Source organism: Mobula hypostoma, chromosome 8 (genome assembly GCF_963921235.1).
Source record: "Mobula hypostoma chromosome 8, sMobHyp1.1, whole genome shotgun sequence".
Lineage (NCBI taxonomy): Eukaryota > Metazoa > Chordata > Chondrichthyes > Myliobatiformes > Myliobatidae > Mobula > Mobula hypostoma.
This window is the reverse complement of record NC_086104.1, coordinates 127354735-127373483: the sequence shown is the minus strand read 5'-3', so window position 1 is coordinate 127373483 and position 18749 is coordinate 127354735. Positions and strand designations below refer to the sequence as shown.

The window sequence follows — 18749 nt, the reverse complement described above, 5'->3', positions numbered from 1 at the left end:
TTTTCCCTGACATGCTCCAGGTAGAGCAGGCAGTGAAGAAAGCTAATGGCATGTTGACCTTCATAACAAGGGGAGTTGAGTATAGGAGCGAAGAGGTCCTTCTGCAGCTGTACAGTGCCCTGGTGAGTCCACACCTGGAGTACTGTGTGCAGTTTTGGTCTCCAAATTTGAGGAAGGATATTCTTGCTATTGAGGGAGTGCAGTGTAGGTTCACAAGGTTAATTCCCGGGATGGCGGGACTGTCATATGTTGAAAGATTGGAGCAACTGGGGTTGTATACACTGGAATTTAGAAGGATGAGAGGGAATCTGATTGAAACATATAAGATTATTAAGGGCAAACAACAGGAATTCTGCAGATGCTGGAAATTCAAGCAACACACATCAAAGTTGCTGGTGAACGCAGCAGGCCAGGCAGCATCTGTAGGAAGAGGTGCAGTCGCCGTTTCAGGCCGAGACCCTTCGTCAGGACTCGTCAGGACAGATTATTAAGGGATTGGACAGGCTAGAGGCAGGAAACATGTTCCCGATGTTGGGGGGGTGGGGTCCAGAACCAGAGGCCACAGTTTAAGAATAAGGGGTAGACAATTTAGAACGGAGTTGAGGAAAAACTTTTTCAGCCAGAGAGTGGTGGATATATGGAATGCTCTGCCTCAGAAGGCAGTGAAGGCCAACTCTCTGGATGCTTTCAAGAAAGAGTTAGATAGAGCTCTTAGTGATAGCGGAGTGAAGGGATGTGGGGATAAGGCAGGAACAGGGGACTGATTGTGGATGATCAGCCATGATCACAGTGAATGGCGGTGCTGGCTCGAAGGGTCGAATGGCCTACTCCTGCACCTATTGTCTATTGTCTATCGATTCTCCTACCCAGTCCCGGGATGTGGGAAGAAACAGGAGCTCCGGCGAAATCCACGCAGACAACATCGCGGACGGGAATCGAACACGCGACGCTACTGACAGTCCGGCCTCCTGCGCCTGCTCAACAGTCACCGCCTAGTCGCTAGGCAACCAGCCAACCAATCGGAGTTCCTTGGGGGTAGGCGGGTGTCTGGACGATCACATGGGCGGCTGGTCCACCAGCCAACCAATCACAGGCCTCGAGGGGAAGCGTGCGACGTGATGATCACGTGGGGCGGAGCGAGTAGGTGGGGCCTACTCTGAGGGGAAGATGGCGGCACGAGCAGCGTCGGTGTTGGGTTTGCTCGGTGGGCGGCGGGGCCTGGGGCTGGTGGCGACTCGAGCTCCCGGCTCTGCCCTGGGCATGGGCCGCGTCCCCGGTCGGCGACTGGCATCGGGTGGTAAGTGAGAAGGGAGAGGCGGCCGAGGGCCTTAGTCTAGAGTAAAGCCTAGGCCTGAAGGTCACCAGCCGGAAACTGGAAAGGAACCGCTCGGGGACTGGTGGGGAAGGAGTTAGGGATGGGGTGGGAATGATGGGTGAAGGGAGGGAATGAGGGGGGTGGAGGGAGGGAAGGAATGAGTAGAGGGAGAGAAGGAATGAGGGGATGGAGGGAGGAAAGGAATGAGGGGTGGAGGGAGGGAGGGAAGGAAGGAATGAGGGGTGGAAGGAGAGAAGGATGAGGGGATGGAGGGAGTGCATGTGAGAGGCTCAGGGGGTCGGTTGGATGTATGGGTGACCTGAGTGGGGTTGTGATGATGGGGAGGGAAAGATGGGTGATGGAGGGAAGGAATGAGGGGGTGGAGGGAGTGGACGCGAGTGGCCTAGGGAGTTGGTTGGATGTGTGGGTGACCTGAGTGGGGTTGTGGGGAGGGAGCTGGGGATGGGGCGGGAATGATGGGTGATGGAGGGAGTGCATGTGAGAGGCCCAGAGGGTTGGTTGGATGTGTGGGTGACCTGAGTGGGGTTGTGATGATGGGTGATGGAGGGAAGGAATGAGGGGGTGGAGGGAGTGGACTAGGGAGTTGGTTGGATGTGTGGGTGACCTGAGTGGGGTTGTGGGGAGGGAGCTGGGGATGGGGCGGGAATGATGGGTGATGGAGGGAGTGCATGTGAGAGGCCCAGGGGGTTGGTTGGATGTGTGGGTGACCTGAGTAGGGTTATGGGGGGTGTTGGGTGGGTGGAAGGGGAGTCTGATTGTTGAAGCTGAGTGATAGAGTTTGGGCAAGCTGCAGAATGTACCTTGTAGAAGTAGGATACTCGGGTGGGCTTTGACATTTAAAATCATAGCTAATCCAATTATGGTTTAAAGTCTGCCATCTTTTTGTAGTATTTTTCTTCTTTTTTTTTCCAAGAGTCTGCCAATCACTGCCTGAAATATTGGAAGAGTCTGTCTCCACTGCACTTTAAAGAGTGTTTTGAACTCTTTAAAAACAGCCCTTTGAGGGAAATTAAAATGTGTCTTGCCATTCTGAATGGGTGCCTGCAGGTTTCTGCACAATAATCCTTAGCTCCTTAGCCCACAAGAGGAAACATCCACTACATGCAAACTCTGTCAAGACTACTGGGAATATTTCAATCTAGTATCCTCTCCAAGCAATAGTGGGCCAGCTGTTTCTCATAAGACCATCTATCCATTTCAGAAGTTTACTTAATAAACCTGAGCTGCTTATTAACATCTTTGAGAAGATCAATACTGAATGCAGTCTCCCAGATGTGGTTCTTGTACAGCTGATTCTGATTTGCTTAGTCATCACATGAATATCGAAATTCTTGCTCTGTCGCTCCTTTATTCCTCCAGCTCCAAGACAGGCCTCCAGGCCTGCAGTGGGCTTTGACTTCAGATTGAACCATATCCTTCCAACTTTTGTACTCATTACTCATTTTGCTAAGTGATAGATAATGATTGTCCGCTTTCCTAATGCTCTCCCGGCAACCTGCCATGGCTAATTATACACAAGCTTGCCCATTTGTGTTCCTCTGTGTCTCAAAGCTTTGTGATCTGCTATCTGGGAGATAATGCTTTTCATTTTCTTGCCAAAATAGACATTTTCACATTTTGTTACGGTCTCTTTGCCACTTCTTTACTCTCTCACTCCATCTGTCCCTGTCTCTTTGTAGTATCCTATGGTCCTCTTTGCTACTGACCTTTGTGTCATCTGCAAATCTATCAACCATTCCTTTAGCGTCTTCCTTGGTCTTTTATTTATAAGGAAGACCCAACCTGGTTTCCTTCTGGTACGTATATTGCAGAAAAAGAACCTTCTTTTAGCCATTCAGTCATTTATCCCACACCCACGTGTTACTATTTTATGCTAAGCTTTTCTCTTCTGCAATAACCTTTGCTGTCCTTCCTTATCAAATGGAAACCTTCAGTATTCTATCAATTCTGTTTATCCACAGCTTGTTACTTCAAAGATCTTTATAAATTCACATAGCCATTGTAAAAGGTCCCTTTGGTTTAAAAAAAATCAGTTATATTATCTGTAAATGACTTTGGAAGTTTCCATTATGACTGATGTTAGCAGGCCTATAGTTTCCTGGTTTCTGTTTCCCTCCATTTTTAAATAAAGGGGATGCATTTGCTATTTCCCAGTCCAATAAGAAGTTCCCTGGATCTAAGTGATTTTGGAAAATTAAAAGGAATTCATCAGCTGCATTGCTGGAAATGCTATCCTGCAGAACTGTGAGCTTGCATCTCCAACAATTACCAGTCCCCGTGAATGCAGTTTGTGTCTGTGCATAACATCCATTGTACAGCTACTTTGCGATGTTAGTCATATCCTGTTTGGTGAAGACTTGCAAAATGGAGTTACAAACCATGCATCCTCTTGAACCTTCTTAAATAAGTTCTGTCTGTTGTTATATTTTGATTTTTATCAATCATACCTTTGGTGCCTTTCATTATGCAGGCTGTGTCTAGTCTTCAGTCTTTTCTATTGTGTATATTGCTAACAATGACAATACTGCCAGAGGTAGGATTTGAAGCTTGCAGGACAATGAATCTCCGGTTAGTACATGGTGACACTCAGAATTAGGTACACCTGTGCATCTGCTCATTAATGCAAATATCTAATCAGCCAGTCGTGTGACAGCAACTCAATGCATAACAGCATGTAGACATGGTCAAGAGGTTTAGTTGGTGTCCAGACCAAACATTAGAGTGGGGAAGAAATGTGATTTAAGTGACTTTGACTGTGTGGTAATAGAGTTTTTGCCAGACTGGGTGGTTTGAGTATCTCAGAAACTGTTGATCTCTTGGGATTTTCACACACAATGGTCCCTAAAGATTTTACAGAGCATGTTGCAAAAAAATATCATGAGAGGCATTTCTGTGGGTGAAAACACCTTGTTAATGAGAGGTCGGAGGGGAATGGCCAGACTGGTTCAAGCTGACAGGAAGATGACAGTCACTCAAATAACCATACATCCCAACGGTGGTGTGTGGAAGAGTAGATCTGAACGCACAAGTGGATGGACTACAGCAGCTGGAGACCACAAACATACACTCAGTGGCCACTGGGAGTACATGACATTTGTGTTTAAGCAGTTTGAGCCTGGACATTCAGGCTGTGTCTGATTCACTTTCTGAGAAACGTTAGTAGAATTCAACATTGCATCGTCTACAGCAAAAGTTCTTTGTAAAACAACTGAAGATGTTTTTGGGGGGGGTGGGGGGCTGGCTTGGATATTGTATTGAAGAACCTCTGCAGCAGCGACCTAGCAACTGTATAATTAATTATCCTTTAGGAATGGCCATTGGCTTCAGTGTTGCTAAGATTTAGTGTCGAGTTCCTTGATGCCACACTCAAAGTTCAAAGTAAATTTCTTATTAAAGTACATATATGACCCTGAGATTCATTTTCTTACGGGCATTCATAGGGAAAAGAAATAAAATACACCAGATAAACACAGACTGACAAATAACCTCTGTTCGAAAAGATGTCAAACTATGCAGACAATGAGAACGTGAGTTGAAAGTAGTGGCAATTGGAATTACCTACACCAGTTCAGGAGCCTGATGGTTGTAGGACCTGGTCGTGTGGGCTGAAGTTTGTTTCCACACCCCCCCACCGTCCCCCTTCCCAATGGCAGCAGTGAGAAGAGAGCATCGCCTGGATGGTGGGAACCTTCGATGGTTGCCGCTTTCTTGTGGCAGTACTCTATGTGAATGTGCTCCGTGTTGGGAGAACTCTGTGTGTGTCTGACATCCCCTCTCCACCTTTTGAATTCAGCTCATTGGTTCTGTGTTTGGACCACAGCTGTGACGTGGTTATGGTGAAAAGGTTATTGTTCAGTGTTATTTTTGATGCACTGTTGACAACTTTAGCCTAATTTTGCCGATGGGTGTGTGGTAGACCAATTGGACAGTAATTGGTCTGATTTCTGTTCCTTGTGAACAAGATTACCCTGAGTAAAATCATAGATAGCAGTGTTGTAACTACAGTACTATGCAAGTCTATATAATGCCAGGGTGCCTAAAACCTTTGCACAGTACTGCTGCCATAATTTTATGTATTGCACTGTACTGCCATAAAAGAAAATTCATGTGAGTGATAAACCTGATTCTGATATGGGTCTCTTGTGGACTGAGAGAGGGAAGGGGTATTATGGTTGGGAAAAGGGGAAGGGAGCAGGAGGCACCAGACAGCCATTCTGTAATGATTATTTGGAATCAAATGACCTGGCCTGGTGTCTCCGGGCTAGCGGTGTCTGCGCCCATGCCACCCCCTGCCCCTGGCACTCCTCTGCCACCTGTTCCACACCGCTCCTCTGGTGTTCCACCCTTGCCATTTTCAGCATCCTTTGCTCCTGCCAGATTTACAAACTCGCTCTCTGCTCCATATTGACAAACACAGTATCGTACAAAAGTTTTAAGCACCCTATGTCTATGTCTATGTCTGTCTATATATAGATCTATAGATCTGAACGCACAAGTGGATGGACTACAGCAGCTGGAGACCACAAACATACACTCAGTGGCCACTGGGAGTACATGACATTTGTGTTTAAGCAGTTTGAGCCTGGACATTCAGGCTGTGTCTGATTCACTTTCTGAGAAACGTTAGTAGAATTCAACATTGCATCGTCTACAGCAAAAGTTCTTTGTAAAACAACTGAAGATGTTTTTGGGGGGGGTGGGGGGCTGGCTTGGATATTGTATTGAAGAACCTCTGCAGTAGTGACTTTTGCACAGTACTGTATACAGGAATAGCTTCACTGACTATCAGTTAATTCTGGAGCTTCATGGTGGCAGAGGCAGATGCAATAGGAACATTTGAGAAACTCTTAGGCACATAGGTGATGGGAAAATAGAGGGCTGTTTGGGAGGAAATCTTTAGATTGTCTTAGAGCAAGTTAACATTGTGTGCTTAAGGGCCTGTTTATGTTCTAAGTAAACCTAGCATTAGAGTGGGTCTGTTCTCAGTTTCCATTTGCATTCATTGTTCTCAGCCATCACATGGAACTGACTGGTGACTGTCCTCAGTGATGGTGAAGCCATCAGGAACAAGTGGATAAACACCATCCACAGCACTTCTGGCTAAACTGGGCTGGAGGAGCTTTGCCTTGTCTTTGTTACTCCCATGCTGATCTGCACATTGATGAAGACGAGGATTCCTTTAGAGCTGCAGGCATAGAATTGTCGCCCCACCAGCTGCAGTTAGACGTGGTAAAGGCTGAAGGGTCTCGGCCCGGAACGTCGACAGTACTCTTTGCCTGGCCTGCTGAGTTCCTCCAGCATTTTGTGTGTGTTCCAGCATCTGCAGATTTTCTTATTTGTGGTAAGACTGCAGCGCTTTTGTCAGAATGTTTGGTGTTTGGGTCACTTAGCTCTGCCCATTGCATGTTGCTTTTGCTGTTCGGTATGCATGTAGAACTGTTCACCTTTGTAAGGACGGCACCTCATCCTTAGTATCTGGTAACCCATTGAACTCGCGTTGGTCCTTTGCTTTGATAGTAATTGGAAGCAAGGGGTATGCCGGGTCACCAGGCTCATGGCTGGGCTGGGAAGCAGCTCTGCTGTTGTTAGTCCACAGGGCCGATGGAAACTCTGAACTATGAATCCATCACTTGTACCATGGTTGTGACACACTGCCTGATGAAGTATGGAGATGGGGCACATCTCTACAAGTACTGTGCAGTGGTTGCCCTTTCTGTAACAAGGACGAGGACAAGGTTGGTTAGATTCTCTCACCGCAGCCTACGGGCTCTTCTGGTGAGCGCCTTTTGGCATATAGCCATTTACACTGATCTATGACTGAGGCACATTTGCTGATGGGAGTTGTCCATCACCTAAATACACTGCTCAGCCTCAGTGCTGCTTCAACGTTAACAGCTGAGGGAGGATGATAGATGGTCAGTAGGCCATTTTTGTCCAAATTTCATCATAAGGCTCTCCATAGCTGCTGTTTGACCTGCTGAGTTCCTCCAGCATTTTGTGTGTGTTGCTGAAGATTTGCAGAATTTGTGTTTAGGAGACTCCTTGGGGTGTCAGTCAATGTTGAGGGTTTCCTGAAGTACTTTGACCTAAGGATACCCCTCGAATGAATGGTCTGCCCTGCTCAAGTTGTACCCAAATGTTCTGAAGGAGTCAGGCACGTGATGGGCAGAATGGCAGTTTGGCGTGGACTTGATGAGCTGAATGGTTGTCAGTGCTCTTTGGTGATTATAACAACATTGGGATCGACAGATCTGTGGTTTGGTTTTACTCATCTAAGCACCAATATGTTTGTAAGAGGTTGACTTCGGTAGGGATCAAATTTTCTGTGTCCAGATTTGGTAACTGGGTTGATATTCTGACCTTGGATTTATGGTGGGGTTTTGATGGACAGCTTGATGATAGGTCAAGGTCAGCCACATTACCGTGGGTACAGAGATGCCAGGCTAAGTAAAAGTGGAGTCTTTTACCTGAGGGGCATTGGTGAACCAAATACTATTTATGTGATGTGATAGTCTTATGGTCATTAGTGATGCGGTTTTAAAAATTTCATTAAATTTCACACCATCATGGTGCCAATTGATTTAGCCTCTGGATTGCTAATGTCATAACAATCTGCACCACTGATGCTATAATCCTCATGCTGTGGCTGTCTGCTTTGTACTGCTGCATTTTGTCGAGCTTCTCAGGCTCATAACTGGGTGTTAGTACTAACAGTGTGGCATACTGACGGTGCTGAGGTCAGGTCAGAGAGGTGCCAGGTCTCTCCTCTTTGTCTGCATTTGGCTCCAGGGGAAGAGTAAAGGCAAGTCTACCAAAATGGAGAATGCCACTACCCACTGAAGGATGTTCCCAGGAAGAGAAACAACAGCACAGAACAGTGCATCTGATATTGAAAGGCCTGATAGAATGGATGTGGAGAGGATTTCACCAATAGTGAGTGTGTCTAGGACCAGAGGGCACAGCCTCTGAATATGTCCCTTTAGAACAGAGATGAGGAGGAATTTCTTTAGCCAAAGGGTAGTGAATCTGGATTGTATTGCCTCTGATGGCTCTGAAAGCCAATAGGAAGATATGTAATTACTTGATTAGCAAGACAGGCAGGCAAATGGAATTGAGACAGAAATTTAATCAGACATGATCGAATGGTAGAGCAGACTCTGCAAGCCAAATGGCCTAATTCTGCTCCTGATGGTCTTTAAGAGTAGACTTACTGGCTGTTTCCTTGCACTGCCTACTGTTGCTGGGCTGAGGCTTCTGACCCCAGCATTGATTGAGAGTTGGGGTTGAGATCACAGTTAGTAGTTGATCGCTTTGGGTGAAATGCTGGGACAGAATAACCCCTTTGGTAATTCAGTCATGATTTGGTTGGTGTAGTTGAATCAGTCTTTGATTGCGAGTTATTTCATCCTCTCTGGTTTTTCTTTAGACTTTAAGATGAGTTTAAACTTTACTAACTGTATCCAAATGGGGCAAGGCCAAGCTGATGGGGGAGAGTTTGCTCTCGTTCCAGCAACAGTTTTCCAGACCCGCAGGAAGGAAATGTTGCAATGGTTTGGTACAGTAGTTACTCTGGAGATCATGAGCACTTGCAGGATCAGAGATAGAGAAAATCTAAATTTAAAGGCTGATTTGGAGGAAACACTGCAAGATTGTTTGCAGTAGTTTGATTAAAAAATGGGATTTTTGAGGGCGCAGTAGTCAGATCTTTTAGGACATGGCATTTGAGGCAGTGGCTGAATTCAGCTTGGTTAGGGCACACCTGATGCCACCTCCCGCTCTGAGACGTTGTGGAATGAAGATTGAGGTGATATTTTTCCTTTATTCTGAATTGCTTTTAGGGGTGTGATTTAACTGGGAGGGTGCACTTGTTCTGCTTCACTGTCCCTGTGCTGACTGTGTTTATATAGATACTGACCTTTGGTGTGCTCTCCCTCTCTAAACTGCAGGCATTCCTACTGACGAGGAACAGGCGACAGGACTGGAAAAGATAATTATGCAGGCTATGAAAACCGGGAAGGTATGTACGCAATCCTGGCAGTTTTCCAGGCAAAGACTGGTAATGTACAACAGAAAAAGTTAGAAGTGAAGGATGTGGGATTGCAGAGCGTCTGGGGGTTGGTTAGTGGCCTGGGCCTGTACACAGGCCCTTCGGCCCACTATGTGATGACCTTTTAACCTGCTGTAAGATTAATCTAACCCTTCTCTCCTACATAGCCCTTCATCTTGCTATCATCCATGTGCCTATCTGCGTCTCTTAAATGCATCTGCTTCCATCACCACCACCTCTGGCAGCGTGTTGCATGCACCCAACACTTTAAAAAATACTAGATTCCACCACCATAGGAAACATCCTCTCCTCTCGTCAATCCATACTTATTTGTGCAAATTCCCCTGAAAATTTTGTTCAAATATTAATTTTCTCATGTCTCGATTTCATTCTCTGTATGTAGTCAATGGCTTTGTTTTCAGAAATATAGAAAACCTACAGCACAATACAGGTCCTTTGGCCCACAAATCTGTGCTGAACATGTCCTTACCTTAGAAATTACCTAGGGTTACCCATAACCCTCTATTTTTCTAAGCTCCATGTACCTATCCAGGAGTTTCTTAAAAGACCCTATTGTATCCGCCTCCACCACCATCACTGCCAGCCCATTCCATGTACTCATCACTCTCTGCGTAGTTTGGCACAGACTAGAAGGGCCAAGATGGCCTGTTTCTGTGCTGTAATTGTTACATGGTTATATATGCAATCTCCAACCTACACTCTATACTTTCCTCCAAAAGCTATGCATTAGCCATTTTGACCCAGAGATAAAAGACCTGGCTGTCCACTAGCTCTTTGCCTCATCATCATATGTGAAATTCCAGGTGAGTGAGACAGGGACAGGTTAGACATTTGCTGCAATTACTTGCTGATCAAAGGCCCTTCACACTTGCCCTGATCAGTTGGGCTGTGCCTCCTTGACCATCCTGTCTCATTGAGCCCAGTTGTTGTCAATGTGATAGTCACAGAACACTACAGCAGAGAAACAGGCTGTTCGGCCCATCTAGTGCATTGGACCATTAATCTGCATAGTTCCATTGACCTGCAGCCAGACCATAGCCCTCCCATTCAGTACCTATCCAATATTTTTCTCAAATGTTGAAATTGGCCCTGGATTCACCAGCTTGTTCCTCACTTTACCGTCCTGAGTGAAGAACTTCCCCTTCATGTTCCCTTTAAACATTTCATCTTTCACACTAAACCTCAAGTCCTTTAGTAATCTCACACAACCTCTGTGGAAAAAGCCTGCTTACCCTCTCTATACCCCTCATAATTTTGTCTAACTCTCCCCTCAATCTTCTACATCTTTCTTTTAGATAGGTGACCAAAACTGCACGTAATATGCCTAATTAGGCCTCAACAATGTCTTATAATATTTCAAATTAACATCCCAACTCTTGCAGTCAGTAGCACAAGCAAGTCTGCAGATGCTGGAAATCCAAAGCAGCACACACAAAATGCTGGAGGAACAGGTCAGGCAGCATCTATAGAAATGAATGATATTTTGGGCTGGAACCATCAGGACTGGTACTCAGTACATTGACTTATGAAAGCCAATATGCCAGAAGCCTTCGTTACGACCCTATCTACCTGTGACACAAGGAATTATGGATCTGCATTCCTAGATCCCTTTGTTCTGCCGCACTCCTCTGTGTCCTACTCTTCATTGTGGAAGTCCTACCCTATTGGTCCTACCAAAGTGCAACACCTGGCATTAAATTCCATCTGCCATCTTCATCCCATTTTTCTAGCTGGTCCAGATCCCGCTGAAAGCTTTAATAGTGTTCCCCGCTGTCCACTACACCCCCAATCTTGGTGTCTTCGGCAAAATTTGCTGGTCCAGGTTACTACACATCATCCAGATCATTGATATAGATGACGGACAACTAGACCCGGCACTTATCTCTGTGGCACACCGCTAGTTGGAGAGCTCCAATCAGTTGTAGAGGCAACCATCTATAACCACTCTCAAGCTTCCTCTGCAAAGCCAATGTCTAATCCACTTTACTACTTCACAGTAATACAGATGTAAAAAATCCATTTAAGATATTCCCCTATTCAGCTCCACATGCAGATTAGCACTCTGATCTTCCAGAGGACCAGTTTTGTCCCTTGCTTTCCTTTTGCTCTTAATCTATCTGTAGAAGCCCCTAAGATTCTCTTTCACCTTGTATACTGGAGCAACCTCACACCTTCGGTTAGGTTAGTCCTCCTGGTTTCCGTCTTCTGTACTCTCTTTCATTTTTTATACGTCAGTACCTCATTTGTTCCAGCCTGCTGTTTCTCATAGTTATAGCTTGTGTGTAACCCAATGAAGGTTCACTGTTTAGTGTCAATATGCCACTGCCTTGAGTTTGAAACAGGCTCTTTGCCTCACTGGCCTAGAAATAGTGAGCTAGCACTGCAGTGCATGTGACTTGGTCTCATTTTTTCCGTCAGGATCCATACAACGTACTGAAACCAAAGGAGTATGCTGGGACAAAGAGTGATCCTCACATTGTCCCATCAATCACCAACAAGAGGCTGGTGGGCTGTGTGTGTAAGTAACACTGTCAGTTATTCCATATGGGTATCCTTCAGCATGATGGCATCAACATCAATTCCTTTAACTTCTGATAATTTCTCCCATCTCCCACTTCTGTCTTTTTCCATTCAGCTTCCCTTCTCAGGTGGCCATCACCTCCCTCTGGTTCCTCCTTCATCACTTCCCAGCTTCTCTCTCTCTCTCTCTCCCCCCCACCCCACCATCTTACTCTTGCCATTGCTTCTTTCCTTTCCAGTCTTGGTACAGGGACTCTTCCCCTCCATAAATGCTGCCTAACCTGCAGAGTCTGTGTTTGTGATGGATGAGATTAATGTTTTTGCAAATTGTTGAGGTTGGATCTGAGAGCAGTACACACTTGTTTTTCAGAGCTATTGGGCATTGTCCTATTTACCACAGTGACTGCACTATCCCCAAAGAACATGAAAATTAATTACAGGTCATTACGTCCTGATTGACTGGAATGTTGCCTCTATGCTTCTCCCCTGAACATTTTAATTCATCCCCCAAAAAAAGTTTTGCATATTAATTTACTACAGGGGCAGATTCAACCCCGTCAGGGAATGAAGTCAGGATTTCTATAGGACTTCTGGAGGATAGAATGCAACAGTGACTAGGCCTATTTTTAATTAGTTACTAAGATTGAATGATTGAATAGAAAATGCTTTATCTCCAAGACTGTTATTGGTATTGTGATTGAAAAGCTCTGTTTGATACACAAGAGCCCTGTGCAGTATTGCAATGATCTGAACAGGAGCAGAGTATTGACAGAGAGCTTTGTTTCTGCAGGTGAGGAGGACAACACTTCTGTCATCTGGTTCTGGCTTCACGATGGCGAGACTCAACGCTGTCCGTCTTGTGGGGCCTATTACAAGCTTGTACCTCACCAACACTGAATGAATCTTACTGCATGGTTCGGGACCCAATGTTGATCACTCCTAGGGGCAGCTTGCCCACTAGTGTACTGTATTGTTTACAGAAATATAAATATTAAATGAATCTTACATCCACAAGCTTGTTTTCCTGGTCTTTATTTCTTAGAGACAGTAGAAATGTCATTGCTGTAGGGTTTTACTGCCAACTCATTTCCAACTTGGATTGCTTGTTCCACTCCCTGTCAGCGTGAAGGGAGCAGGAAAGAAATCTGATTTGGCCCCTCTTGCAGGGATGATCGAGTGAGAGCTGGAGTCAACAAAAGAAGCATCTACTACAGGGTCCAATGTACGCAATAAAATATTACAAAAATAAGGAATACGCAAATCATTGTCTCTGTACATTTCCCACTGTTCTGCGGGAGTCATGGTAACTGCTGTGCACTGGTCACCAGGGGACCTACAAGGCAAGGAGTTTCTGTGGTGTGAATGATAGTGCTACCCTGGTCCATCACCGAGGGCACTTTACCCACGGTCTCTGTACTTGTAGCCACTGAGCCTTGGCTCTTTGCCAGGCTGAATCGTTCCCCTCCTGAGGCAGGTTTCGCTTCACTCTTGCCCAGTGTTAGGTTGGTGGTGCTGGAGGAGCTCCGGAGGACAGGTCCTGCTTTGGAGAGTATCATACTGGAGCTGCTGATGGAGGGGTTCAGCATCGGACTCGCTGTGTTCAAAGGTGGAGTCCCCAGAGATCTTTGAGTTGAGATTTCCAGAGGAGTGATGATAGATTTCGTGAGAGCAGACATCTTAGCATCAGACATCACGTAAAGAGTCTTTGTTGGACTTGTAGTAACTGGAAAATAAAAATGATCAAACACTGACTAGAGCTTTAAACATTGGACAGTGCAGCTCCTCAATACTAGGTAACAACAATGCAAGATCACACTCACCTCCCCATATTTCTACAATTATGCTGTTTTTAACCAGACAAACAGAAGAGGCTTTCAAAAAAATTAATTAGTGTCACGCTATTACAGTGCCAGAGACTTGAGTCAATTCTGTCGCTATCTAATGAGCTTGTATGTTCTCCCCCGACTCTGTTTTCCTTCCATAGCTTATGGGCTGGAATCTCTAATAAAAAAAATTGGTAAACGTCTTTGAGAGGGTAGCATGAACACTTTTAACCCCTGCAACTGCAGTCCTAAAGGTTCTCACGATTGTGTTGCAGGTTTCAGATGGTAACTATGATGGAATAACTTGGTGTGTTCTATGGAACACAACCACCTGTGGGTTTCTCTATTCTGCCCTCAACATTGGTGGCAGATGGAACAGATTTGGGGACGTGTCAAGAAGCCTAAATATATGCTGGTGATATTGACAGCACTCTTACAAAATAATGATTCTTCAAGTACAACTGAGGCTGATGCTTCACTAGTGTTGGGACAGCTTCCCCAGCATGGACAGCAATGCCCTGATATCGTGAGTAGGACTATGGATGACGTTTTGCCCATCATACTCAGTTCATAGATCAATACCAAGTGGTCTATTAAGGTTCAGCTGACTCATTACAATATCAGTGAACCATGCAGATCCAGAGTCACAGAGGATCAACTTAGTAAATTATTGAATGACTGGCAGTTTTGCTGGACAGGTGATTTGATAGAGATGAGTCACAGCAAGTTTATCATCAAAGTCCTTAAATATAGTACTACCTTGAGTGCAGAGCCAGAGACTTTTCCCCGGTGCATATGACTGATACAGGGTTCTTGACCCGGAGTCCATGGCATAAAAATTTTGGGAACCCCTGGACTAATATACAGAGTGATCGGTGCGTGGAATGCCTTGTTTGTGATGGTGAGGTAGATACCATAAGGCTGTAAGATATAGGAAAGAAAATCCATTTGGCCCATCAAATCTACTCTGCATTGATATGGCTAATCCAATTGTCCCCTCAGCCCCGATCTCCTGCCTTCTCCCCATATCCCTTCATGTCTTGTTCAATCAAGAATCTATCAACCTCTGCCTTAAATATACATAAAGACTAGGCCTCCACAGCTGCCTGTGGCAAAGAATTTCACAGATTCACCACTCTTTATCCCTGTTCTAAAAGGATGCCCCTCTATTTTGAGGCTGTGTCCTCTGGTCTTAGACTCCCCCACCATAGGAAACATCCTCAACATCCACTCTATCGGCCTTTCACCACTCAATAAGTTTCAATTAAGTCACACCTCATTCTTCTGAATTCCAGTGAATACAGTCCAAGCCATCAAACTCTCTTCATATGACAGGCCATTCAATCCCAGAATAATTTTTATGACCCTCCTTTGAACCTTCTCCAGTTTCAGCATATCCTTCCTAAGGGGCCCAAAAAGCTGCTCACAATATTCCCAAGTGAGGCCTCACCAGTCCTTTATAAAAGTCTCAACATTACATCTTTGTGTTGATATTCCAGTCCTCCTGAAATGAACACCAGCATTGCATTTGCCTTCCTCATCACAGACTCAACCAGCAAATTAACCTTTAGGGAATCTGCAGACGGGCTCCCAAGTTCCTTTACCCCTTTTTTTTTGTGTTTTTCCCTCTACTTAGAAAATACCTCCCGACACTGTATTCCATCTGCCACTTTGCTCATTCTCCTAATCTAAATCCTTCTGTATCCTCTCTACTTCCTCAAAACTACCTGTCCTTCCACCTATTCATATCATCTGCAAACTTGGCCACAAAGCCATCAACTCCATCATCCAAATCCCTGACATATAACGAAAAAAGAATATGCCCCAACACAGACCTCTGTGGATCACCATTAGTTATCAGCAGCCAATCAGAAAAGACTCCCTTTATTCCCACTCATTGCCTCCTGCCAATCAGCTAATGCTTTATCCATGCTAGAATCATTCTTGTAATACCATGTAGCTTGTTAAGCAGCCTTGCCAAAAGCATTTTGTATTTAGATTTTCAAAAGATCAACTGATTCTCCTTTGTCTATCCTGCATGTTATTTCTTCAAGGAATTCCAGTTGATTTGTCAGGAAACCTGCTGACTATAGACTATTTTACCATGTGCCAACAAGCACGCTGAGACCTAATCGTTAATAATTGACTCCAACATCTTCCCAACCACTGAGGTCAGACTAACTGTCCTATAATTTCCTTTCTGCTGTCTCTCTCACTTCTTAAAGAGTGGAATGACATTTGCAATTTTCCAGTCTTCCAGAACTAGACCAGAATCTAGTGATTCTCAAAAGAACATCACTTATCTCTTCAGCCACCTCTTTCAGAATTCTGGGGTGTACACCATCTGATCCAGGTAACATATCTATCTTTAAGACATTTCAGTTTCCCAAGAACCTTCTTTCTAGTAATGGCAACTTCACATCCCTCATGACCCCTGAGACCTGAAACTTACACCAAACTGCTAGTGTCTTGCACAGTGAAAACTGATGCAAAGCACTTATTCGGTTCGTCCGCCATTCCCTTGTCCCCCATTACTACCTCTCCAGCCTCATTTTCCATCTTACCAATACCTACTCCCGCCTCTCTTTTACACTTCATGTATCTGAAGAAATTTTTGGTATCCTCTTTAATACTATTGGCCAGCTTACCTTCGTATTCCATCTTTTCCTTCTTTATGACTTCTTAATTTGCGTTCTATTGGTTTTTAAAAGCTTCCCAATTCTCTCGCTTCCCACTAATTTTTGCTCTATTATATGTCCTCTCTTTGGCTTTTATGTTGGCTTTGGCTTCTCTTGTTAGCCACTGTTGTGTCATTTGCCTGCAGAATACTTCTCTCTCTCTGATATGTATATATCCTGTGCCTTCTGAATTGTTTACGGAAATTTCAGCCATTTCTGCTCTGCCATCATCTATGCCAGTGTTCTTTCCAATCAATTCTGGCCAACTCCTCTCTCATGCCTCTGTGTTTCCCTTTCCTTCACTGTAATACTAATACACCTGACTTTAGCATCTCCTTCTCAAATACTGACACTTTCCTCAAAGGGTTCTATTACCTTAAGCTCTCTAATCAATTCCAGTTCATTTGCCAACACCCAATCCTGAATAGCTGATCCCCTAGTGGGTTCCACCACAAGTGGCTCTAAAAAGCTACCTCGTAGACATTCTAGAAATTCACCCTCTTGGAATCTAGCACCAACCTGATTTTCCCACTCTACCTGCATGTTGAAATCCCACATGACTGTCACAACATTGCCGTTTTGGCATGCATTTTCTATCTCCCATTGTAATTTGTAGACCACATCCTTACTCCTGTTTGGGAGTCTATGTACACCTCCTGTCAAGGTCTTTTTACCCTTGCAGCTCCTTAGCTCTATCCATAATGATTCAACACCTTTAGACCCTCTTTCTAATGATTTGATTTCATTGTTTACCAACAGAGCAACACTGCCCCTTGCCTTCCTGCCTATCCTTTCAATACAATGTGTATCCTTGGAGACATTAAGCTCCCAGCTATAATCTTTCAGCCATGATTCAGTGATGCCTACGACATCATACCTGCCAATCTGCAACTGTGCTACAAGTTCATCTACCTTTTTCTGTAGACTGTGTGCATTCAAATATAACACCTTCAGTGCTGTTCAATACCGTCCGCCTTTTACATCCTGTTGACTGCAATTTTGCCCTTCTAACAGCCTCACCTCACTGCACATTGCATCTATTTGTAAACCAGCTACCTCAGCTTCAGCTCTATCACTCTGGTTCCCAACCCCCTGCCAAATTAGTTTGAAGCCTCCCAAACAACTCTAGCCAACCTGCCCGCAAGGATATTGGAACCCCTCTGGTCCAATATGTTAGGTGCATTTAAAAAACTCTTGGACAGGCAGATGGATGAGTGAAAAATGGAGATCTATGTGGAAGGGAACGGTTAGATCAATCTTAGAATGGGTTAAAGGTTGGCACAACATTGTGGGACGAATTTTATGTTCTGAAGTTAAATTCCACAGCTGCCATTTACCTCAATCATCACTAATAAGTTACACATTTTCACTGCTCTGTGGAACATGTCCTCAATTGCCTTCTGATTTAGGGGGTGACTCCTTAACAATAAACAGCTCTAGTTTTACACACCTCTTATAACCCTGCACCCCAACACATCGACCCTCTAATTCTGTCAATACTCGGCCTTCCATTGTTCGTGAGGCAAAAGGCCAAGAGTGTTGACATCACTCATGTAATTCAATCTTAGCCATGGTGACGATCATATGCTTCTGCATTCATTTTTATAAACCACTAAAGCTTACAGAACTTCCAGACAACACTTTGACCAGAGTAGTAAAGCACAACTTCAAAAGACTAAATACGACCAAAAGACATGAGAGCAAAATTAGGCCATTCGGCTCATCAAGTCTGCTCCACTATTCTATCATGGCTGATTTAGTATCCCTCTCAACCCCATTTTCCTGCCTTCTCCCTGTAACATTTGATGCCCTGACTAATCAAGAACTGATCAACCCTCTGCTTTAAATATCACGTTCAGGTTAAAGGTTATTGTCATCTGAATGTACATGAATATAACCAAACAAAACGTCCCTCCAGAATAGTGCACCCACAAAACATATCACACACAGCACATAAAACAAAATATCACAAATAGTTTAAAAAAATTTCAAAGTACATATAGAACACAGCACAGGAAAACAGTAATCTGTCCTAGTGTCAGGATATTCATTAGACTCACGGCCTGGAAGTCCTAGTCCCGATGCCCCTGCATCTCCTTCCTCCCTGGTGATCCTGTTGGTGGTTTATTGTGGTAGGGTCCTGCAGTCCGTACCACTCGATGATGCAGCCACACAGGCCACTCTCCTGTAGAAAGTGGTTAGAGTGGGGATGGGGAGCACTGCACGCCTCAGTCTCCTCAGAGGGTGCAGACGCTGCTGTGGCTTCTAGACTAACGATGAGGTGCTGAGGGTCCAGGTTACATCGTCCATTAGGTGCACACAAG

General features: G+C 44.8%; 2 protein-coding genes across 3 annotated transcripts in view; one reads left to right on the top strand and one right to left on the bottom strand.

Moving 5' to 3' along the window:
• Positions 1-1137: 1137 nt before the first annotated feature.
• Positions 1138-12938, top strand: LOC134350918 (cytochrome c oxidase subunit 5B, mitochondrial-like). Its single transcript, XM_063056757.1, has 4 exons — positions 1138-1297; positions 9283-9353; positions 11823-11922; positions 12715-12938. The coding sequence occupies exons 1-4, from the start codon at positions 1168-1170 to the stop codon at positions 12819-12821; spliced, it is 408 nt and encodes a 135-aa protein (XP_062912827.1). The 5' UTR covers positions 1138-1167; the 3' UTR covers positions 12822-12938.
• Positions 12939-12940: 2 nt separating this feature from the next.
• Positions 12941-18749, bottom strand: part of kansl3 (KAT8 regulatory NSL complex subunit 3) — a 66415-nt gene continuing 60606 nt past the window's right edge. Inside the window, exon 22 of one of the 2 annotated variants that reach the window (XM_063056755.1) lies at positions 12941-13647. In XM_063056755.1, coding sequence (XP_062912825.1) covers positions 13223-13647 — 425 coding nt within the window. In that variant the 3' untranslated portion in view covers positions 12941-13222. The remainder of the gene's footprint in view (positions 13648-18749) is intronic. The other variant, XM_063056756.1, reaches the window with a different exon arrangement.

Bases quoted from the DNA above. Each gene is read 5' to 3' on its own strand.
- LOC134350918 (XM_063056757.1), top strand. From the start codon at position 1,168: ATGGCGGCACGAGCAGCGTCGGTGTTGGGTTTGCTCGGTGGGCGGCGG. The intron at 1,298-9,282 runs GTAAGTGAGAAG...TCTAAACTGCAG, and splicing joins TCGGCGACTGGCATCGGGTG to GCATTCCTACTGACGAGGAA. The intron at 9,354-11,822 runs GTATGTACGCAA...TTTTTCCGTCAG, and splicing joins AGGCTATGAAAACCGGGAAG to GATCCATACAACGTACTGAA.